The 25,509-nt window shown below is 43.9% G+C and overlaps 1 protein-coding gene across 6 annotated transcripts in view; it reads right to left on the bottom strand.

The window, feature by feature from the left end:
* Positions 1-555: 555 nt before the first annotated feature.
* PHACTR4 (phosphatase and actin regulator 4) overlaps positions 556-25,509 on the bottom strand; it is a 77,316-nt gene continuing 52,362 nt past the window's right edge. For all 6 annotated transcript variants that reach the window (XM_083173332.1, XM_083173334.1, XM_083173336.1 and 3 more), the window contains 7 exons: positions 13,407-13,881; positions 13,007-13,254; positions 5,434-5,640; positions 4,423-4,484; positions 2,731-2,868; positions 1,764-1,840; positions 556-1,647 (listed from right to left, as the gene is read on the bottom strand). In XM_083173332.1, the coding sequence (XP_083029458.1) occupies positions 1,632-1,647; positions 1,764-1,840; positions 2,731-2,868; positions 4,423-4,484; positions 5,434-5,640; positions 13,007-13,254; positions 13,407-13,881 (1,223 nt within the window). In that variant the 3' untranslated portion in view covers positions 556-1,631. The remainder of the gene's footprint in view (positions 1,648-1,763; positions 1,841-2,730; positions 2,869-4,422; positions 4,485-5,433; positions 5,641-13,006; positions 13,255-13,406; positions 13,882-25,509) is intronic.

Here is a 25,509-nt window from a genome sequence, read left to right as displayed (position 1 = left end):
TTCCCTCTGCACATAGAGAGCTGACAGGACGCGATTCTGTCAGCCTCTGCTGCGCTCTCAGTGTGTGTGAACTTCATAAGAAGTAACACACTGGCCAAAACTGGCTCTAACTAGTGAATTAATAAAACAATAAAAACATAACTAGTCTAATAAAAATTCCAATGAAAAAAGTGCAGCTGCAGCGCAGCTGCTCAGCATAGCACCCACTCATGTGGGCACCTAAAACGAACTGAAGCATTGTGGGATGCAGTAGGGAGGAGCCTGCTCCCAAAGACTTTAAGCATAGGTGACTGGCTCCTGTGGACCCCTCCTACATCCCATCGTAAGCTGTGTCACCGGACTGGGTGAAAGAGAAAGTCCCATTTATTCACTATATTCCAGTACCACAGTCTCATTTAATATTGCTCTACCAGTTAATCAATGTGGTTCTTCACCCTAATCATTTTATGTCCTTTAGCAGTTGTGTTATCAGTTTTAGCTAGGTCTAACAAACTAAGAATTAAAATGCAAAAAATAGAAAGAAAAAAATGAAAAGCCTAAAATTCTTCTTTTTTTTTTTTTTTTAATTTTCATCATTAAAATTCTGATCGCAACAAACAGATATACATATGCTTATCCATACAAGTAATACATATATACATACATACACATTCAGGGGAAAAAAATAGGTTCCAGTTGTGAGTTCTCTTTGCAAAGAGACATTATAGTACATATATATACACATAACGTATCCCTCTGAAAACATGTTACCAAAGCACATTAATAGATTACATTAAGGCATAGTGTTAATTCATATTAACCCCTGTGTAAGCATCTTCAGAATCTCTATCCTTCTTTCCACTCATTCAATGGTCTCAAACCTTGACCGTCATTCATGCAGTTTAAAAATATATGCAAGCAGTAGGATAATGGAATAAAAAGTGGTTATCATTGCATTGTGAGAAAAATAAAAACAAAACAAAGCTCTGTTACAGTGAGTATGGGAAATACTGGCTCAGTCACGTACAAGTTTAGAGAACAGTGCTCTCATACAAACAAATACATGGAACAAATGTTTGAGGCAAATACAGGGGGTAGGTTGGGAACCATACAATGCTCTCTCTCTCTCTGCACAATAGATAACACACACCCACTATATACCACCAATCATCCCTGAGAGATACCAAGATTCCATTGGAAGACCTGCGCACACAGATGATGAAAAAACTCTTGAAGAGAAACCATTGCAAAGGTTCAAATGATTCAAAATACAGTACAATTGGAGAAAAATATATAAAAAATAAACAATAGAGGACAGGGCCAGCCCTAGACTCATAAACAGCTGCATTAAGGCACCTTGAGTTCATATGACCACTAGGATTATGTCCTTGGCAGCAATATTTTGAGCTGAAGGAAGAAGGAATTCAGCACTAAATGAAGTGGAGAAAAACTTGCTCGATTCCATGATGCAAATAGGGATAAGAAGTTGAAAATCGGAATCACAAGCACAGTGGTATGATCCTCCAATACCATTCAGAACCGTTGTAGTCATAAGTCAGAGGTAAAATCACTGGAAGGGTAGGCTGCGATTGGCACAACACGTGTATGCAGGTAAGTGCTTCTTGCTGCTAACAATTCTCTTTAAGTACTCATTAAGGTCGATGGAACCTGTGAATAAAACAAATGTAAATCTTATTTAAGCTCAGATTTTAAGAAGTTGGTGGTGAGTCTATATTAGAAAAGCAGCACATTAATGCTATGAATGGATGTAATTGAGGACTCACCTGGTGTAGTGTTTGCTCTCCTCGTGTACAGCCATCTCCGTGCTCTTGAAATCATTCAGTTCCTTGCGGATTGCCGCCTACATTACAAAAGACGACAGGTTATTAATTGCAGAAAAAACTTTTTCCTCACTCTTGTACATGGCAGGAAAATCCAGAATATTGGGGTGTTCTACCAGCTCCTTGTTAAGTGGACAACAGGCATTATTGGGTGTTTCATTCAAGTCAGTTTGAAACATCAATCCATAGGATTGTCTGGATCTTAAACAGAGTGGCTATATGGCACACACTAGAATGGTTCCAACCAGGGGCAGATTGTCAACTGAAAGTGGCCCTAGAAAAGTTGTAGAAGAGGCCCAATGTTATACCAGAGCTATAATGTGCCATGCAAACATGGCAGCATCCCTGGATGGCAGATCACTGAGCTTAATAAATCTGCCCCTCAGTCCTTCATTACACCGATGTTGTCTGATTGACTGTTCCACATGGATGACTAGATAAAGTTGCACACAACCCTTGGAAGCGCACAACTGTGCATACACACAAGACGCTGTAGATTAGATTGTTTGTTCTGAAACGCCAAATCGTCACAGTTTCTCTCTATGGTGTACCCAGCCATAGACTGAGTGCGATGTGTCAATATAGTGAGGTTGCAAGCTTACAGGTAGGGTGCTCTTCCCTAGTCTTGTTTTTAAAAGCGTTCCCAAGAGTAAAATGCAACAGATTATGCTGGCACTACATAAATAAATGTTAATATATAAAACAAATATTACAAGCATACATTGCCTGGGGCTCCTTGACTGTAAATGTTATGGAAAGTAAAATGTATGTTGTGCAAGCAATTATTCATTACAAAGTGGATAACATAACATACTCAAAACTCCTAAATTATGACCACTACTATAGTAATACAATTATGCATATATGTAACGTTATCAATTATACAGTGTGGGGAAGTGTGTTTTTATACCTTGTCAGCTGGAGTGAGCTTGGTCCAGGGTTTATCAGCTCTTCTGTCATAGTCATGAGCATCTGTCACCTCTACATACTCATTAAATCGAAGTATTTTTCTCTCCAACAACTCCGCCACTGTAGGTCTCTGACTGAGCTAAGGATCAATGTGAAAGACTGGTGAGTTTTTGCTTTATCTATTCCATAATTCTGTACAGAGTACAGGAATTTTACTTTTAACTTGGTGAACAGATAAAATCATAAAAAAAAAAAAATATAATGTGAAATTCAAAATAACAAAATCCATTGAACACTAGTTTGAACCCTTCCAGGGCAGTCCTCTGTAATATGTAGGAATAGTTATTACCTGCTCTGCAAATTGGATTGCACCGTGTGTCGTTATTTCCGGAAAAGCCTCCATTTGCATCTATGACCTTGCACAGACTTCAGTTAACTCCACTTTGGATTCCATGAGTATTGGACTAAACATACTACAGTAATATATGAGGACATTATCCCTACATCCTGATCCATTAATTGACTGTATTCGCTAGTGACTGTATGGTAAACCATAGGCTCAATAGAACATTGCCTTATTAAGGATTAACTTCCGACTGTATATTCTTTTATGGAGGCATAACAGGAATGAACATGTGACAAAATATTGCTTATAATCTTAACATAGGTATTTTCGGTATAGTGGGTCAACATACCTTTACTTTTAAAAAGTATGTGGTTATTTTCAGTGTATGATATGTTGATCTATAATATTAATTTTATTTGAAAAAATGTAGTTTTTCTCCCCTGGTATTTAAGCACAACTATTTTCCATTGCTTTGAATGTGTGCAGTTTTTTTCATGGAACTAACTTTTCCGACTTCTGGAAACAGTGAGTTGTTTGGACCTTGGTACACCTAGTCCTTTGTAATAGTAGGAGAACACTACATAACACACATTACTGATAACATTGTGCAATCAATTAAAAACAGCCACACACTTGCTTTAATTGATTTACCATGCAGTATTAGACTCAAAGAAAGTATGCACTGGAGAACATTAATGTGCTACAGTACCAGCAAACTGTTCAATAAGACATTAGGCACATTGCCCGTGTGATCAAGCACAGGTAAATTACATGACTGGTCTTTCCCAGAGGTACACAGTATATGTTAGCATCAGAAATGTGACAACTATATGCAGGTATTAAAGCTACTAACAACCCATGTGAACATGGGTGCTGGATGACCTCCTGACAATCGGGATTTCGACTGTCAATATACAGATATCAAAATCCAGACTGTGAAATGCTCGACAGTCAGGATCCCGACTCAGGATACTGACTGTTGAGATTCCAACTGTTGGGGCGCAATACCACACTCTGAACATGTAACTGATGCATATAGGGAGTGGATGAAGTTCTGCATCTTCAAATGCAGACAAGCAGAAGGGGGGAGCAATGTATGTAAAACCAGACATGCTAGTACTGCGATGTAAAGCAATGTTACTGACTCGGCTGTACATTATCACATGATGGGAAGATTGGGGGTGGGGTGGGGGGGGGGGGGGTGTTTTCATAAATAAAAATTGAAATTGCTTTTTCAAATAAATTGTTGAGCGTTAGTCTCTACAGAGTGCATATTGACTTGTTGTTTATGCCTTACAGATAATACATTTATACTTCTATATTTTAAAGCAAAAGAAAGACTAGTACCTTGCGTGTCAAACGTCTCTTGATCTCCCGTTTCTCTGCTAGCCGGTCAGCTTCATTCTTTTCTACAAAGAAAACAGGATTTAAGGAGGTCAAAAACTCACAAAAGCCTCTAAAGGTCCTTTTTTGGTACTTATGTAGTATCTGGGCTGCCGATTTCTAAATCGGGTCGGATCGGGAGATCGCATCGCATCGCATGCGACCATGCGATGCGATGCGATGACCCGATTTTTCCATAGGAATCAATGTTAAAATGGACTGAGTCCATTTTAACATGGAATTCAATGGGAAAAATGGGTCCTTTTCATACCCCTACTATCCAAGTGGGCATGGAGTTGGATATAAACCTGTGGCGAGCGTAGCGAGCCACCGAGCCCGAAGCGTGGCGAGCGAAGCGAGCCCCGCGAGGGGACGAATACCGTCCCCTCGCGGGGCTCGCTTCGCTCGCCACGCTTCGGGCTCGGTGGCTCGCTACGCTCGCCACAGGTTTATATCCAACTCCATGCCCACTTGGATAGTAGGGGTATGAAAAGGACCCATTTTTCCATAGGAATCATTTTAACATTGATTCCTATGGAAAAATCGGGTCATCGCATCCGATATCGGATGCGATATCGGATGCGATGCGATATCGCATCGCATCGCATCTGATTGTATGCCTTAACTTAAGGCATACAATCAAAAAATCGGCAGCCCAGATACTACATAAGTACCCCTTTTTTTAGTCTTGACACCTCTGCACTTCCCAAACCAGCTCTATTAGTGTTTTAGAGAAGAGGGACATTTCTCACATCTTTCTGTTAAACAACTTAGTAGTTTGAATTCGTAACAGTCATAGCTTATCCTGTCATTGTTACACAATTCTGACATTTCTTTTTGTTTCTTAGAACAGATCTTTACCAGTTATCAGCTCGTGTCCATTTATGTTACTTTGCCACCTAAGTTTCTCATATTTCTGGACACTGGTCTACCAGCTATCTACTGATAACTTGCTACACCCCACTCTGGTCTTACGTTGTAAGATGTTCCTCTGCTCCAGCTCCTCGGCAGTCGGTCTCTGGCTCAATCTGCGGTTCAGCTGTGAGCCAATCTGTTGCCGGATATGAGTCCACTCTTCCCGGCTGCGATGAGGTATCTCACTGTCTTGTTCTTGAAATCCCATTTTTCCACTAAGCTTCATGGCCAGAGTATCTTTTCTTTTCACCTTATTTGCAAGGGAGCCTAGAAAGAAACAAACAATAAAAATATCTAGAAAGTAAAGTGTGGCTACAAAGACACAAGGAAGGACAGGGAGTGCACAAACAAAAGCTCACTAGCTACAGTATTCACATTGAGGCGCTTACTACACTATTCCAGGAGAGAACACTGTGTAATATAGTTGATAAAAATTTAAATAAAACCAAAAAAGGTCTGCTTTGAAAAGTCATCAACATATTTACTAGTCACAATGCTTTCCACCATATATTTTTAATATATATATATATATATATATATATATATATATAATATATAGATTTATTTACACAGTAGAGAAGGGTGATCTATAATGTACTAGAAAACTATTTTACTTGCGTATCCGAGACCTAAAAAGCAAGTTGTACAACACAAATCACCGTAAGTAAACCGTTTTGTCAGACCATAACATAATGGAAATAAGCGGCTAGCATATTTTAGACTTTTTTTTTTTTTTTTTTTTTTAATAAAGCTTCCCAGAAGGTTGGAGAGAATATAAAAAAGCACTCAGTCAGTGTAAAGAACACCATAATTTACACTGAACCAGCGCATTCCACTTCAAACCTGCAGCGAAGCTTACAAAAGCTTCCCCTTTGTAAAAAGAAGCCCATTATCAAGAACACTGGCCACACACCCCATATTTACCTGATGCTTGGCCCATATACTGAAGGTGCCAGATCTTACCCAATTTGGTCACTGACCTGTCTGATTTAGTCAGTGACATACCTCACGGCTGACTGAAGCACATTGTGAAAAGCCCTCAATAGACCAAATTTTAACCTAATATACAATACCGTTTCAATAAAGGAACTTTGGATATTAGTCCTAAGTGATGGTTCTTAATGAAATACTCAGCCATCACAATGAAAACCTCCACTGTATGTAGGACCATGAAGCACAGACAAGGGACTACTGAAAACTTGAAATGGATTAAATTGTTCGGGCTCAATACACAGTTTTCATACACCACTGAATAGGCAATAGGAAGGCATCTTAAGAGTCTGAGAAAAAAATAATAATATATATATATATATATATATACACACATATATACATATATATATATATATATATACACATACATACATATATATATATATATATATACACATACATACATATACATACTCAGTAAATAAATCAACTAGTTGATCAACATCAACTAGTTAACCTGGAGGAGGAAGCATCATGGGAACATTAGCTGAAACACAAGTTGGTGACAGTGACTGGTACCCTAAACCAAAAGCTAATGTATTGCAGCACTATGCAATACTCTCTAGTCTACACTTAGTTGGTCAAGGGTTAATCATAAAAGCAAGATAATGACCTAAAATATACATCTAGAGTATGTCAAAATCTACCATCGAGAAAATGAATGGTGGGCTTCAAATAATGGTAAGAGAGTCCACTTCAATTCTCAAAAATCCCATTGAGCTCATTAAGAATGAACTGTACAGATGGTTGAAAGCAAAGCAATCTACATGTACAGCACATCTTTGGAATCAGCATTTGGAAAAGCTTCCAGAACAATATTTGAACTACACTGCCATGAGTAAAGTGTACACACTCTGCGATTTACGTTCTATTCAATTCTGATTAAATCTGGATCGAATCACAAGGCACATTCGATTTTGACTATATAGCACAGATCTGTACCATATACTCCTGTCTGCAGAGTCTATTTTTTTATTCGATTTCGCTTATATAAGCAACAGAGTGTACGCCCTATATGTTCAGCGGTTATAGCTGCAAAAGCTGGCTACTGGTTATTTTTCTAGAATTTTAAACATACACCTTCATTGGATAACAAGAAAGGATGTTTTGGTGTAAATCGTATAGCATTATGAGCTATACACTTAGGCAGTGGTTCTCAAACTGTGGATCCTGACCCCAACAAGGCAACCAAACCTGTCCATTTTTGTGAAAACAAACAAAAAAGGTATGAACCAAGGACCAGGAGGCCGCACGACAAAACTGTGACAGACAAGCCTACAGGCAGCCTGCAGCGTACCCACAGGAGTGGAGTGTGCTGTAATTGCAGCAGGAGGTTTATAAGTATTTGCCAAATAAACCTGACCGATAGTACACCTAATCCAATGGGTCAAATTCTGCTTAGAGGCTGGACATCCATATCAAACTGCATAAAAAACAGCAAACAAGCCTGACTTACGTAAGGAACCAGTTTGAGCCACAAAATTCTGCATCGCCATAACAAAGAAGGAGGAAGGATCAGCCAAGTCCTCAAATAGAAGTAGGAACAACTATAGGCTGGTTGATGTAGAAATGGGACACAACCCTAGTCAAAGACGCCAAATTTATGCAGGAGCTGTGCTCTATCTCTGAGAAATATCAAATAAGGTGACAGAGTGCTCAATGACAGAGTGCTCAACTCTCAGACTCAAAAGACGTTGTAGGAAAGTCTATACAGGCACACCAGACTATTTAAGATTTCCAAATACAATGGTAGTGTGCAGCGGAGACCAGCTTCTAAGCCCTAAACATCGTGTGTATGACAGATTCTAGAAAGCCCCAGCATCTCATGATCTCAACCTAAGCAGCCAACCCATTAAACGCAACCGCGTTAAGTCATGGTGGATGAATGGACCTTTTTGCAGATTATCTCTTTAAAGAAGAAGAGACCACAGGTCGTCAGAAGTTGAAGATCTGAAAACCAGACCTGGACAATACAGAGTCACCAGAATGACAAAGATGGACTCTCGCAATATTCCCTTAAGTACTCGTGGAAGAGGAGGAATGGGTGGAAACAGATCAAGTAGGTGGTATGGCTAAGGAGCAAAAAATGCATCAGAAAAATCTGTTCATGCGTGTAGAAGCAGATTGTCCAAATACAGCATGACCATCACTCCTCATAAGTGGAAAAGTGTGAGCATGACAAACATGACCTTGGTAAATACTCAGGGTGCCGACAACAGAACAATGGCAGAGAATGAAACTGGAAATAATGTTGCTGAACAGAAAACCGGAAAACATCTTGGTGAAGTTCCTAGATGGGGATGTGCAGATACACACATCCTATATCTAAGGATGTCAAAACTTGACAGGCCACAGAGTTTAGCTACTCCATCCAGAATCAACAGTATAGTACACCTCAGATAATGGTTCAAAGACTTGAGGATTGGGACCAGCCTGACGGATCCATCTGGCTCCGGTACCACAAAAAGTTTGGCCTCTGCTACATCAGCATCAGCACCGCAGCCTCCAGCAAAAACTGAATTGCACACTGAAGGTTCAATCACTTGTCCTACTGGAGTGGCCTTAACCGCTAAGCCACAAGGGCTGTTGTGGAGGAGGAAATCCAAAGTTGTTTTTGTAACCGTGCATTACCAGAGAGCCAAAAGCAGTTTTAGATTTTTGGCTTGCTTGGGTTCCTGGCAACCTGCTGCGGGATGTTGGTGGGCCAGACCACAGCCTCACCCAGACTTAGTACCGGAACTTCTGTTTCAACCACCAAAAATCTGGGGTCCCGAAAGGACTAAAAGGAAGGCGCAGAATATGACTTCCTATGCAGAGGTGCAGATGAAGGGGGAAAGCAGATTTTTCTCCAGTGCCCGAGATATCCATTTCTGGTCCAAAGAGGATAGTGTCTGAAAAAACTCAGCATCCACATTCTTGGAACGCAACCAAAGCTCTCAATGAGACGCTACAGCCAAAGCTATATTATTGCAATAGCCTCCTTACTGGTCTTCCCAAGAACAAATGCTCTGCAATCCATTTTGATGCTGATCTTCCGAGCAAGAAGGTCATCATCTGCTGATCCGCTCTGCTAGTCCCCCCCATAGTTTGCCTGTATTTTACCGTATTCAATATAAAATACTACGCTGATAAAGCTATGACCCATACTACACCAACCTATCTCTTTACTTATCTCTAAATATCTCCTAACTCGACCACTCCGCTCTGCATAAGATCTGCATCTGTCTTCTGCACGGGTTGGGATCATTTGGTCTACAGCATGATAGTAGACAGGTATTAGGTCGACACCAGTCTAGGTTGACATAGGAAAAGGTTGACATGGTTCTAGGTCGACAGGTCATTAGTTGGACAGGTCATTAGTTCGACAATGAAGCACAACCATAAGGAAAAAGAACACGCTACGGGCACATACTAAGATCTTTTTACAGTGAGTGGGGTACACCCATCCATTACTGAACTTCATTTGATGTGTTGAACGCAATATAAAAAAAGAAACCTTTATATGTGTACCTTGTCTCATTTTTGGTGAGTAAGGTACGACTGACACTTTCTTCCGTTCAAGTCACTGGGTGCTTAAATTAGCACAAAGTAAAACAAATTTACACATTGATTATCTTTCTTTTATACCCACACCTACGGAGATGAGGAGCTCACCCTAAAAAAGTCTATCTGGAGGAGAAAAGAAACCGCTACGCGCCCATACACTGCTACATTTACCGTGAGTGGGGTACGCCCATCCATCTACTTCTTCTAATTTTATCTTTGTCCATCAAGAGTGAGATATAGATAGCAACATCTAATCATTGATTTCTCTGACTCTCCATACATTATTGAGAACACTTCTGAAGAGATTGGAGATACATGAAGATGCAGATACTCCGATCCATTACATTTGACTGATTGCGCCCTAGATTTGAAAATCCCCATTTTGTGTATTGTACATTAGTTTGACAATGTCTAGGTCGACAGTGAAAAGGTCGACGTGGGGTTTTTCACTTTTTTTTACCTGAACGTCAACACAGTAGACATGGACATAGTTTGAAGTGCACTGCATCGCTCACGGCACTCGCTATGTGTCGGGACACTATTTTATTCTCCCACCACGCCCTAGTGGATGATAGGGCAAGAAATACTGCCTGTCGGCAGATGTCGGCTCAAAAAACGGTGAAAAACCCCATGTCGACCCTTTCACTGTCGAACTAATGACCTGTCGACCTAGAACCATGTCGACCTTTTCCTATGCTGACCTAGACCCATGTCTACCTTTTCCCATGTCGACCTAATAGTCTACCATAAAGCTGTAGACCAAATGGCAGCATCCCTTCTGCACAGATTACTAGCTCCTATTCACTATTACAGGACTTTCATTGACCTGCGCCCATCCTATGTTGTGCTATTCCACGCACAATTAGACTCTCTACTAGCCTACAAAGTTTCAAGCGTTTCCTGAAAACTCACCTCTTCAGACACACCTATCATATTTAAGAAGCACACATAACCCTGAGGCAATTATGTATTATATAGCTTCCCTTCTGGACTTGCAACTTAGTGAGACTGCTATGGTATTACTGGTGCCTGTCCTTGTGTTTCCCTCCTACATCCCTCTAGAATGTAAGCTTGCAGCAGGGCCCTCCTACAGTCATGCCTGTCTCTTGTTGCCTAGTTTGTTTGATCACTGTCTACAATTGTAAAGCACAACAGAATCTGGTGAACTATATAAGAAACTGTAAATAAAAACAAATAATAAAGATGATATCTGGGGAGCTGACCTGAATGATATCTCTGGAAGCATCCTCTAAGAAGGCAGCAGACTCCTGCTCAGCCATAGGAACCCCCGTGGTCCAAGCGTTTAATACGCAGCCCAACCACCTTGTTGACCCATGAATCACCAAGTGCTGGTCTGACCAACACCCCTGCGGCAGAATAAATGGACTTGAGCTTTGTCTCCAGCATCCTCTTGGAGTAGTACTACAGAAACACAACTCCCAGAACTGGAAGTGTAGTTTTCTTGGACAACCGAAACACTAGTCTACCGGAGTAGGGTTTTCCCATCTCTCCATAACAGAAGCTGGTAAAGGGTAATTTGACACAAATTCTGGGTACCTGAAAACATTTATCATGGCATTTCCAAGCCACTAGTAACTGGTCTTCCAATTGTGTGCAAAAGGAAAAATCATGGAGGTCCATTGTTCTTCTTTACGGAGAGGTGTTTGGAGATCCCTGATCATGACCCTAATCCAGTCTTCCACCTCCCCCTTAAACCTATCTCCTGTCACCTCCTCCTCTACCTCTCTTTCTGCCTATTCACATCTTCCCCACCTACTCAAATTTCACCCTCTAACTCCCCAACTACCAACCTCTTTCTCTTCTCCCCTTTTGAAACTTGACTACGCTCTCCTCCTGCAAATCCTTCACTTACTTGGTCTACATGATACTATCTCCTAATGGCTGCCTTCCTACCTCTCTGACTGATCCTGCTCTGTCTCCCCTTATTACTCCACCTACCCCAACTGTTCTAGTCTTGGGACCTCCCCTATTCTATATCTTTATGTCCTCTTTATTTGAGCTCATCATTTCTTGATCTCTAAAATCATCTCTAGGCTGACGATACTCAGATCATCATTTCTTCTCCTCTATCTGCTTACTCTTATTAACAGTCTGTTTGCTACCCATTCCTAGATCTCCCAGCTTTTGATAAAGTAAACATGTCTAAGGCTGTGTACACACGGGGGGCGATAGGGGCTGAAATAGCTGGAAATATGGTCGCAGGCGAACATATTGCCAGCGATGGAAGTGTGCCCCGGCGATAAATCGCCGGATGCGAGCTGCCGTTTTCTGCTCCATCTGATCCAGCTGATTACCTCTATGGCACCGCCGGCTGAGGTTCCTTTTCATCAGCGACCATCTCTGGTCGCTGATGAAAAGGGGACACTGAGCAATATATTGCTCAGTAATATATTGCTAGCAATATATTGCTGAGCAATATATCTCCCCCCGTGTGTACGGGGCTTAAGAACCAATCGTACTCCTACCAGCTTACATCACACAATATCATTATCTACTGACAGTATCTCCTCTACCCAAATTGCATTCTCTTTGAGTCCTCTATCCCCTTCAAACCACATATTCAGCACTTTTGGCAATCCTGCTGTTTCAATCGCAAAAATATTCACAGGCTCAGACCGAACTTCCCCATATGCACTAGGTTACACCAGTATCACATTATTTGTTGGAGTTAACACTCATCACAAAGATCATCCCTCATCATAAATGTCCCTAAGGTGGGCAGTCATTGAAATTAGTTCAATACTACACTACTGTATTTTGTTTACTACTGCTCAAAGAAAGACCCTTTTGGAAGGACCCATCATGGTGGAATCCATTATGTTATTATTTTAGACTCTGATATACAAAGGTGAACCAGGACCAGATTGTCTCACTACCAGTATAGCACTATTTCCATTGTGGATGTCTGTGAGCACCAATAACAGAAAACTGGTCTTAGGAGAAGCATTGACAATATAAATAGACAAGATCACTACACTATCCTTTAAATTGGCAAATGTGTTCAATTATAGCTGCATGTACATACCAACTTCAAATACATTTGTATGTAGATTTTAGTAGTTAACCAACTTACTGGTTTCTTCTTCATCATCATCATCATCATCTTCCTCTTTGTAGAGTATAGGCCCTTCTGAGTCACTATCACTGATACCTTCATCATCTTCCTCATCCTCCTCCTCCAGGCAAGGTGGAATGTAGCTCGGTATTACAGTAACAGAAGGCACATCGCCAATGTACACCCGTGAGGCGTGCAAACCTGTGACTTCTGGAGAAGAGTCTTCCTCTTCCAGGCTCACTTCTTCTTCGTCGTCATCATCAGGCCTGGAGAGAAAGATATCACAAAATGTAAATACAGAAACCAACACCAGGATGTGGCTTTATAGCCATGCTGCAGGTGCATACATCCTGGAAAGAGGAAGGATGGTATAAGCCTATAATGGACAGGCTGGTCGGAACAGATGAAAAACACTCACACTTTGAGGAGCTCTATAGTAACAGGCAGGGATCTTACTCTCTTCCTTTCCTCACCCGATCCCAATTCATTGGAAACAAATAGCAGGGAGTGTGCCCTCTGGGAATTATCCAAGGTGGACAGTGGCTGAGGGCTGCTGAGAGCTTGCTGAATGCGAATATGAAGAGGCAATATAGGCACATTTGGTAGCATTTCTTTTTCTTCTGTGCTAGGGAGAGGGACTTCCAATGGTTGGTGTTCTTCAGGAAGAATGGTGGGCAAGGAGGGTGCTTGAGGCAGAACAATGGGAGGTGTCGGAGAACGTGCAGGAACTTCACTTGCAATGTGAGGAGGGAGTGACAAGGGACGCAAAGTCTTCTCTCTGTTGCTCATGGCATCTGTGGGGAGGGGAGCTCCACGTTTGGGAGGAAGTGGAGGGGATGGGCGAGATCCAACAGGTGTCAGTGTAGTTCCTCCCAGTGCGTGGGTAAGTTCCGCTAGAATAAAACACAATGTGTGGTATTGAAAGCCATGCTCTGTAGAACTCTGCTATACAGAAACACTATAGGGCTCCGTCTTGCATAGTAAGAACACAATTAGAATGCTTAATATTGCAGTAGAGAGCAGTGATGTACAACACTTCAACTGCAAAGAAGCATTGGACAGCAATGAAACATTGAAATAATGAATTTCTAAATATTTTATGTACTCCCCTCCCTTCCTAGTGCCATTAAGATTTCAATCTTTAGATACCAAAAGATAAAACAACAAGCCATTCCATATTAAGATAATGTGCGTTCATTCTCACACCCTGCATATTTCAAAACCTATGTAGTGCCATATCCCTGCCTGAGGTGTCACACTCTACTTTTGGAGTTTGGTAGCCATATCAGCTTTGAGACTTTACATAGAAGCACAAAAGCAAAGCAATGAGCATCACCCCAGGCCGGAAAAAGGAACTGCCCAGCTTTTGAAAGGTGCATATTGCTAGATTAAACACGAAGATAACATATGTGCAGCTTGTTATGCCATAGGTCTATAGCCTAGTGACAAAATGCCATAATGATATTTTACAGCCTCTAAAGAAAAAGGAACGAACGATACCAAACCAGTAATTGAAGAAAATGTAAAGTACATAAATGCATGACAACAAGATTTCTAGGGTAATAAAAGCCAGTATTAAAGAAAAAGCAATAAGGGAAAATAGGATTTTAATACCTACCGGTAAAACCTTATCACGAAGTCCATATGGGATACTGGGAAACATCTTAAGACCTAGGGTATTAGAAGGTATCTGCAGGAGACAGGCACATATATAACTGAACTGGGTGTACTGGCTCCTCCCCTCTGATCCCCAGCCGACGAACCAGTTAAGGTAAAACTGCCTGAAGGAGGGTGAACATATAAGAGAAAGGATATATGACAATATGTACATACATATGTGTGAACAATGTGGTGAGATTTAAACCAGCACACCCACATACAACCAAAACAAAAACAAGGAACCACCTAGAGAACTAAGGTGAACTTTCCAACAACAGTAGCAAGACACCGCACTGGGAGGGTGCCCAGTATCCCATAATGACTTTATGAAAAGGATTTACCGGTAGGTATTAAAATCCTATTTTCACTAACGTCCTTATGGGATACTGGGAAACGTCTTAAGACCTTGGGGAAGTCCCAAAGCTTCCAGAAGGGGCAGGAAAGTGCGGTGACTGTTGCAGTACCGCCCGCCCAAACTGGGTATCCTCTTTGGCCAGGGCATCAAATCTGTAGAATTCTACAAAAGTATGCTGCCTTGACCAGGTTGCAGCTCTTCAAAGCTTTAAGGCTGAAACACCCCGAGCAGCCGCGCCCAGGATGCACCCACTGACCTAGTGGAATGCACCTTCAAGCGTGAAGGAGCTGGCAAATCATGCTACCATATAAGCCTGCTGAATCGTTGCACGAATCCAACGTGCAATGGATTGTTTTGAGGCCGGACGTCCCTTCTTCTGTGCATCATAGAGAACGAAGAGACAAACCATCTTGCAAACTTTCACTTTCTTCTGGACGTAGAAACGCAGAGCACTTACTACATCCAGCGACTCCGGAATATCCGGAAAACCAGAAGGCACCACCAGAGGCTGGTTCAGATGAAATGAGTAAATGACCTTCGGAAGGAACTGCAGGTTTGTTCTCAACTCCGCTCTATCCTCATGAAATATCAAGTAAGGGCTCCTACAAGAGAGAGCTCCCAACTCAGAGACTCCTTGAGCTGAGGCCAATGCCAAAAGTACCACCGGTTTCCAGGTGAGATACTTCATATCCACCAACATCAATGGCTCAAACCAGGATGATTGTAGGAAAGACAAGACCACATCCAGACTCCACGGAGCTGTAGGTGGCACAAAAGGAGGTTGAATATGAAGAACTCCTTGGAGAAAGGTCTGCACCTCCGGCAAGACCGCCGATTTTTTTTGAAAGAAAATTGACAGGGCCGAAATCTGGACCTTTAACAAACCTAACCGCAGGCCCAAATCCAAACCAGCTTAAAAGGAACCAAAGAAACCTGTCCAGGTTAAATTCGGCTGGTGGATAACCTTTCTCCTCGCACCAAGCAACATATTTTCTCCAAATATGATGGTAGTGGGCCGCTGCTACCGGCTTGAGTCATCGTGTATATGATGGACGCGTGAAGCTAGAATCTGCTGCTCAACCTCCAGGCCGTTAAACGAAGCCACCTTAAGTCCTGTTAGACGCAGGGGCCTTGAGTGAGCAGATCGCCTCTGAGAGGCAGCTCCCATGGATCTTCCACTAACAGAGCCTGAAGATCTGCATACCACGCTTTTCTTGGCCAATCTGGCGACACCAGAATGGCTTCCACCTTCTGACTCGCTTGAGTACCTTTGCTAGTAACAGTAACGGTGGAAACAGGTATACTAGGTAGGACTTTACCTGCACCGCCCAAAGCTGGAGAAATGATTGAGCCTGTAGGATCGCATAATACATAGGGGGAGGGGCCCTAAACTGCACACCCTGGACATGAGGTGCAACCTGCTGAGACCTGTAGTGCAGCAAGCAGTAGGAGGAGTTTGCAGGTGCACACTAAATATAAATGCTAGACCTTTTTAGTCCCTAAAACTACTCTGAAACCGGTCCAGGGCACGGGACCCCCAGGCCAGCCTAGCAGAAATACCCCATGGCATCATATTGGTGTGAAATTAATGATGAGCAGTGTCAATCAATATCGGCATTGCCAGTGTTCTCTCACTGACTTTAATTTCACACCAATATGATGCCATGGGGTGTTTCTGCTGGGCTTGACTGGGGGGTCCCGTGCCCTGGACCTGTCTCAGTAGTGTTAGGGACTAGTCCTATTAAGGTAACATGGAAGCGGTGGACAAGCCATTATTATGCTAATAACCTCAGAAATGCAATATAGCAATAATATTAAAAGGTCTAGCGTTTATATTTAGTGTGCACCTGCAAACTCCTCCTCCGGATCGCATAATATACTGCCCTCAATTCCAGGACATTGATATGCAGTTTTGACTCCCACGGTGTCAATCGACCTTGGAAGGTCCTTCCCTGCATCACCGCTCCCCATCCTAACAGACTGGCGTCCGTCGTTAGGAGAATCCAATCCTGGATTCCGAACCGCCGACCTGCCAACAGGTTTGGGGCATGAAGCCACCACTGGAGCGATTGACGAGCTTGGAGCGACAGGAAAATCTTCTTGTTCATCAGAAGATGTGACCCCAAACATTTGCTCAGCAAGTCTAATTGGAAAGGCCTGGACTGAAACCTCCCAAACTGGACAGCCTGGAATGAGGCCACCATTTTTCCCAGCAACTGTGTACATTTATGACACCTGAGACTTGGCCAGAATCTCTGAGACCAGACTTTGAATGGCACAAACCTTGTCCTGAGGAAAAAACACCCGTTGTTCGTCGGTGTCCAAGATCATTCCCATAAATAGGAGACGACGCAACAGCACCAAGGATGACTTTGGTATGTTGAGTACCAATATCCTGAATCAGGACCTGTTCAGACTTTCCTTTGACCAGCAATTCGTCCAGGTAAGGGATGATCCCTTTCCTTCTCAGAAGAACCATCATTTCTGCCATCACCATTGTAAAGATGCGAAGCAAAGTCGACAGACCGAATGGTAGTGCTCTGAATTGGAAATGCTCGTCCTTCAGAGCAAACCTCAGGAAAGCCTGATGAGGAGTCCAAATGGGGATATGCAGGTAGGCGTCCTTCACATGTAAGGATGCCAGAAATCCCCCCTCCTCCAGACTCGCTGTAACTGCCCGCAGGGATTCCATCCTGAAATTGAACACTTTTAAAAAAGGGTTCAGAGTCTTTAAATTCAGAATAGGCCTTATCGAGCCGTCCGGTTTCGGTACTACGAACAGGTTGGATTAATAACCCCTGCCCTGTTCCTCCACTGGGACCGGCACAATGACCAGTGCTTTCTACAGTCTGTGCACTGCTTGCCGCAGAATTAATTGATTTCCGCAGCTGCTGGTAATCCTGATCGGAAGAACCTGTGAGGAGGAGCCATTGGAAATAAGATCCCTCACCCAGGCATCCCATATGTGGCCGACTAGGGCAAACCAACCCCCCAACCTCTATACGAACTTGTGGGGGGGACCAGAGTCACGGTCCTGAGACGCTGGGCTGCTGCCAATCTGAACTTACCCCTGCCACCTCTGGCAGCCGAGAAAGCCCATATTGCCTGTTTGGGCCTGGATGACAGAAAGGACTATAAAGTCTGGTAGGACGTCTCAGAAAAGGGACACTTGGACTGTGTGGATGAAGAAGGAAGAAATGTAGATTTATACATTTGTAGATGATAGCCTTGGATATCAGATCATCCAATTCGCTACTGAACAACTTTTCCCCCTTAAAAGGGAGGTTTTCCACACTATGCTTGGAGTCAGCGTCTGCTACCCACTGGCGTAACGAGAGTGCCCTGTGGCCTGACACCGCCATGGCTGAGGTGCGGGCGTTGATGGCTCCCAGCTCTTTTTGAGCATCACACATAGCTTTTGCTGTGTCTTGAATATGGCGCAATCTCTCTCCGACCTGCGCTACAGACATTATCTGCCAACAAACCTTCCTGGATTTGTGAAGCCCAGGTGTGTATAGACTTGGCCATCCAACAGCTGGCGAGGACTGGCCTCTGAGACGCACTGCTTGCTGTATATATGGCTTTTAGAGTGGTATCCAGCTTCTTATCTGAAGCATCCTTCATCGTGGCCGCACCAGGGACAGGGAGTACCACATTTTTGGATAAACTGGATACCGAAGTTTCAACCACCGGCGGTTTCTCCCACATCTTCCTGCTGACAGGGTCAAAGGGAACACTTAAACCTTTTGGACAGCTGAAAACGCTTTTCTGGCTGCTTCCAGGCTTCCTTGAACATGTCCTCTAAGTCAGCCTGCTCTGGGAAAACAATATTTTGGTTCCTTTGCGAGCCAAAAAATGGGTCCCCCTCCTCTCACTCAGCCAGAGGGAGATCCAAAACCTCTCTTATTGCAACAACAAGGAGTTCAGGGCCACGGAGGGAAAATTGAGAGTCCTGAAAAAGCTCCTCATCCTGTGAACCCGCATAAGAGTCATGCAAAAGCGCGCTTGCGTGACTGACCCGGGACAGGGGTGATATCCACCCTAGCTGCCAGGACGGTTAAATCCTGCTGCACCTGGTTAGTCTGTGCAGTATTTGCAGCTAAAAGTGCCAACACACTAGAAAGATCTGCGATCATAAGATGTGCGCATAAATTAGCCTTCAAATCTTTTGTCCGATTTCGACAAAAGATTTCAGGCAAGTGCACATCTTTACCAAAGATTTTTCTTAAGATCCCGTGTGCGTTCCTATGGATCTTTTGTTAAATCTTCTGATCTTTTGTGCAGCACGTAAGTTCAGAAGATCCACGGGAGCGAGCATCGGCCGATTTTCGACCGATTATCTGTAAATATCGGCCGATTTATCGAAAATCGGCCAATCGGCCCAAAAATCGTTCTAGTGTGTGGGCACCTTTACTGTGAAGACACAGTCTGCAACATAGCCTTAATACCAGAAGCCTGAAAGAGGTGTACTACTAAGCTGGGATGACAATCCACTAAACTGTGGAGACCCCCCACTGGGCTGTGGAGACATGCATTGTTCACAAGTAATTTGTGAAGTGGACTAAATTTAGGCACAAATTTAGTGCTGCAAATAATACCCCTTTTACACCGCCGAAAAATCCGGGTCAGCGGCGGGTCAGACCCGGATCTTCGGCGGTGTAAATCCCTAACGCTGTGTCCCTTTACACGGGACTTCTACCCAGGTCCTGACCTGGGTAGAACACGGCTAGGACCTGGGTAGAGGGCGGTGTAAATGGGAACGCCGGGTCGGATGACCCGGCTCCCATTTACATGAATGGGGAACGTCCAACCTGCGGACCGCAGCGTCCGCAGGTTGGACGGATTGTCAGTCTGACACTGACAGCCGGCGCTGCTGTCTGCTATACTCTGCAGACAGCAGCGGCGGCGGGGGAGGGAGGTGAACGGATGCCTGTGTGCGGCATCCATTCACCTCCTGTCCAATGGTGGGGGGGTGCGCGCGGGGACTGGGGGCAGCCTAGCAGCTTACCTTAGTGCTGGGCTGCCCCCAGCAGCGTTCCGGGTACGGCGGCGTCGATCGGTGCTTGAAGATGACATCGCGCTGTCATCTTCAAGCGCCGGGAAGGGGGTGCGGGCGTTTAAGCTCGTCCGGTGTAAATGCCCCTAAACGCCGGGTCGCACCCGGCTTCAACCAGGGTCCAAAAAGCCGGTGCGACCCGGCGTTTTGGGCTAAAAGAGGTATTACACAGGTCAACTTTCTCACCATGCTGGAGAAATGTACCTTTCCCACACACATAGAAACACACAGTTGAAATCGAATATAAATCAATGTAGAGTGTTAGAACACTATGTGTCAAGCTATACACACATCATAGCGTTAAGGTGCCCACACACTAGAAAGATCTGCGATCTTAAGATGTGCGCATAAATTAGCCTTCAAATCTTTGTTCCGCCCTGGACCAAAGATTTCAGGCAAGCGCACATCTTTACCAAAGATTTTTCTTAAGATCCCGTGTGCGTTCCTATGGATTTTTTGTTAAATCTTCTGATCTTTTGTGCAGCACGTAAGATCAGAAGATTCAGCTAAAGATCCACGGGAGCGCGCATCGGACCGATATCGGCCGATTCTCGACCGATTATCGGTTAATATCGTACGATATATTGGCCGATTTATCGAAAACCGGACAATCGGCCAAAAAATCGTTTTAGTGTGTGGGCACCTTTATGTAGGGTACACACCAGGACGACCCGCTCACGATGCATATCGTGAGCGGGTCGTCAGTGTCTCGTCCGACAAGCTCACGGTGACGCGGGGGGGCACGACCCGCTCACGATGTGCACCGTGAGCGGGTCCGATCCGATGGCTACCCGCACCCGGCTGTATGGTCGTCATTGAGATCCTACCTGCAGCAGGTAGGATCTCAATAACAACCGACCGACCCGCGGGACCGCGCATCGGATCGGTATCGGTCAACACCAGGTCAGAAAAGGGCCCAATCAGCACACAATCTACATCCAATTGATCGGAATTGGATCTAGATTGTGGGGATCGGGCCCTAGACGTCCTGGTGTGTACCCAGCATAAGAGGCTAACAAGCCTGTGGAGGAGCACTCAGACACTGAGGGGACCAGTACACCCTAAACCTTAACTCCGAGAATGAGGAGTTGGTTATAAGCATAAATACATAAGTAAAAATGGCACATATATTGAGTGCACAGATGTAACACACAATAAGTGCGTTTTAGCGCTAATAAACACTTGCTTATCTGCTGCAGATCTTCCCTCTTCAAATCCCCACCGCTGAGGAGCTGACAGGCAGTAATGGCACTGCAGAGAAGAAGCAGTGTTGGTGCCACAGAGCGCCTCTGGCCCCTCTCTGAGGAAGCCCCGCCTCTTGCAATGGCGCTGGGCTTATAATCAATATTTAAACTGGAGCTGGCTGTGTTAAAACAGCTGTTTTAATGGGAACTGCCCTGGTTGTCCGGTGGCTTGCCCCTAGCAACAGTCTGTGGCAGGGAGCCCGCACGGCCCCTGTGCAGGGACACCGCGACCACCGCTATCTTGCCGCACAATAAACTGGGGTACCCCACTGAGGGGACCCCGTGTCTACTCACCACAGATGTCTACGGACTTAGGCAGGTATTCAATGCGGCCGGCAAGGGGGTTAAACAGCGAGGATTGCAGAAAACCAGCGATCCTCGCTGTTTAACCCCCGTGCCGGCCGCTCGCTCTATTCAATGTTCTGGGGAAATCCTCGCTGTCACAAGACGGCGAGAATTCCCCAAAACAGCGAGACCCACGGCTAATGCAGAAAACTCGCTGTATTTAGCCGCGAGTCTCGCTGGTTCAGGAGCCGCATACGCCAATTCCCCCCTCGCACTTAAAATGGAGCGAGGGGGAAATGGCGTATGAGGGGCCTGCGTTGAATACTGACAGGGTGAGTAACACTGAAGCGCAATGCCCGCGATGACAGCACCCTCTCCGGACAGTGGTCCTGCAGCAGGGACAGCTCAGTACCTTACAAGGCCTGCAACTTAACCCTTCTCCTGAATTCCCACGAAGCAGGAATGCTGTGAAGTCCAGCACAGCAAACCCAAAATAAAATAAATCGAAGTAAACGGAAGACAAACTCTCTGGAACTCCAGCAGTGTGCATCCTCTCCTGAGGGCACTTTTTCTAAACTGGTTCGTGGGCGGGGGATCAGAGGGGAGGAGCCAGTACACCCAGTTCAAACTTATATACTGTATAAGCACTTAATTTCGCGAGCAGTAATTTTCGCGATAATGACAAAATCGGCGATTTCGCGAGCTAATAATTTCGCGATTATCCACTGTACCTGCTACTATACCTGATGTAAATAGAACCCCCGTAGTGTGGAAGGATATTTCGCGCGGCTTTAATTTTCGCGATTACGGAAGGCTCGCGAAAATCGCGAAAATTAAAGCCACGCGAAAATAAGTGCTTTTACAGTATGTGTCTGTTTCCTGCGGATACCCTCTAAAACCCAAGGTCTTAAGACGTTTCCCAGTATCCCATAAAGGACTATAGTGAAAATAACAAAAACTTGAAATGTAAAAACTAAAAGGCTCCCATAGACGGATCAGGCAGAGATAGAGTCCAAATTGGATGAGTCCAACATCCGATCTGATGAGCGGTCCCGTGCGCAGCGGTTGGGACCTGAGGATCATACGTGCTGCACGTATGATCTTTGTGTCAGACCCCCTGCCATGGTCAGGGAGTGGGAATCGCATGCACAAGGGCGGCATTCGATGTATCGCATGCGAACCTGTCACCCAGGGGTTCCGGGTAGATGGAGGGGGATTATATGAGACTTCTCTGATGTCAGAAGTCGTTTAGTGTATAGCCACCTTAAAAGTGACTAAAGATACATCATGCAAACATGCAGGAACATAGCAACATATTAGAAAAGAATAATCGGGTAAGCGATAAGTTGCAAGACAACTAAAGACAGCAAGCCTAAGCAAAGCAATTAGAAAACTGATCGAATTAAGAGGGAAAATTACTAATTGATGTACTTCCACATTATATATATATATATATATATAATGTTCGTATATATGTGCAGGAAACATCTACTGAACAGATTTTGAGGGGGTTTTTATTAAAAATGTTCTCTGAGATCCTGTGTAACAAAAGCTATGAATCATCTCGCAATCATTTTAACTGGCTAATTAACAAACTAAAGGAAAAAAAGAAACTGTGTAACGACATCTTGTGGCCATGAAGTAGAAGGTGCGGACCCACTTGCCGATATATCGACAGATAATTGGCCAGTGTGTAAAATCGATATATCTGAATGGCGTATTTCACAGATATAGCACGTTGGCTGTGCAACACAGCCAATGCCCAATATATCTATAGATATATCGGTGCATTGTTCTGTGTGGACGGGTGATTTAACTGCCCCGATACAGCGGCTACAAGAGCCACTGGTGATTGACAGCTCAATTGGCAGGCGCATGCATATGCATCCGCCCAGGTTTGATGTCAATCACGACAGATTGGGCAGTGTGTACGGAAAACATCAATTGAACTGCATATATACTGTATCTACAAGTGCGTACCAAGCTTTAGATTAAAATTTGACTGAGCAGTGATGGAGTGACCTAGGCTATAAATCTTGAATTCATTAATTGGCTGCTAGTACACACCCACCTCTATATTGAATATATATTTGTATGTATGGGAGGTAGAACTACTGAACAGATTTTGATAGATGTGCATGCGCAGAGTCACGCTCTAAGGCAGACTTTCTCCATTTCAAACTTGAGCTCTCATCATTCAGTACTTCTCCCTCGCTAAACAGTCATACTTCAAGAACCTTATATCTTCCCAGTCTTTGAACCCCCAGGTGCCTCTTTGCCACTATCAACTCCCTTCCACCATTACCTCCCCTTACCTCCTTCACACTCTGCCCTCGAAATGGCCACTTAATTCACAGCCGAAATGGACTGCAGAAAAAGTCATGGTGAGAAAAAGTCATGGCCCTAATCTGTCCCATCCCCCCATGACCCCATTCACTCCCTCATCTGCTACCTCTCTTTCTGCCTGTTCCCATCATGCCTACCTCATCAATGTCTCCCTCTCATGAGGCCTTGTCCACCCTTGAATACCTTTCCAACTGTTGACCCATCTCATTCCTCCCTTTTGCCTCCAACCGCCTTTCTTCCTGCCACTCATTGCTTGACCCATTCCAGTCTGGCTTCCTCCTTCTCCACGTCAATAAAAATGCACTCACTAAGTCTGCAATTATTTATTTGCTGCTAAAACTAAAGGCTGCTACTCTCGACCTCTCTGCTGCATACCTCCCAACATGAGCCTCTCCAGGAGGGCCAAATTGCTCTGTTTCTGGGATTTCCTCTTAATTTAGGATTACCATCACCTGTGGTGAAATGCCTTTCTTGTCCATTAACCTGTTTAAAACAGATGATGGCAGTCATTAATTAAGAGGAAAGTCCAGAAACAGAGAACTGTGTCACTCCTGGAGAGGGTCATGTTGGGAGGTATGCTGCTGCTTTTGACAATGAGTACCACCCTTGCATTCTTCAAATCCTTTATTACCCATCTGACAGTTCCTTCTAGGACTCCCTCTCGTGACTCCACTCCTTGCAACTTCAAAATTAACCTCACCTCTCAATTTCATTATCTATTTTCTTTTAGTCCACAAGTGTGCAGTTGTGGAGTAATCCTAGACTATTCTCCTCTCCTTCAAACCACATATTCAACACCTTTCATAAACCTGCCATCCAAATACAATTTCCAGGATCAGACCCCTCTCGCACCCAGGATGCTACCAAGACTTCATACTGACTACTGTAAACTTCTCCTATGTGGCACCCCTTACAAATTCCTCTGTCCTCTCCAATCTATCCTCAATGTTGCAGACCTGTTTAGCTTCCTCATAAATGTACATCTACCAGCCCCTCTCTTACAAGCCCTTCACTGACTCCCCTTTGTTAATATGGATATTATTTGTGTTTCTGCGCAGGATGAAGATTTGAATTAATGGACATTATATGCAGCATTAAGAAATAATTTCAAGGACTTAAAGTGACATTATCCATTCTGAATCTGCTTTCACCTGTTCCTGTCAATATACGAGCTACTGTATAGTCTTTAAATATATACATTGCAGAATGGAAGAACTACATCAGCAAAGCTGCCAGAGTGCTGAAGACTTGTTCCACCATATATGTAAATGCTTTAAATAAGTTAGTTAGAATATTCCCAAACATGTACCACCCCCTTGTTATATATGGCCAAAAGAGAAGAAGTTAGAAGGTATATATATTGTACAAAAACCATGTGACCTGAGCTGAGAGGAGCTGATACCATCTTGAATGATGCCCAAAGCTAGAAGTCTGGCTTTCTGTCTGTCTGAATAAATCACATCACATAATTTATAAGAAATATTGAGTCGAAGGTCAATATATTAATTTTTCCTTAACTCTTCAATGGTAACCCTGACGGCTTCTACCTCCTGCATTAGCTACCTACCTGGTCCTT

Source organism: Crinia signifera, chromosome 2 (genome assembly GCF_055691185.1).
Source record: "Crinia signifera chromosome 2, ASM5569118v1, whole genome shotgun sequence".
Lineage (NCBI taxonomy): Eukaryota > Metazoa > Chordata > Amphibia > Anura > Myobatrachidae > Crinia > Crinia signifera.
This window is presented reverse-complemented; position numbering and strand designations above follow the sequence as displayed.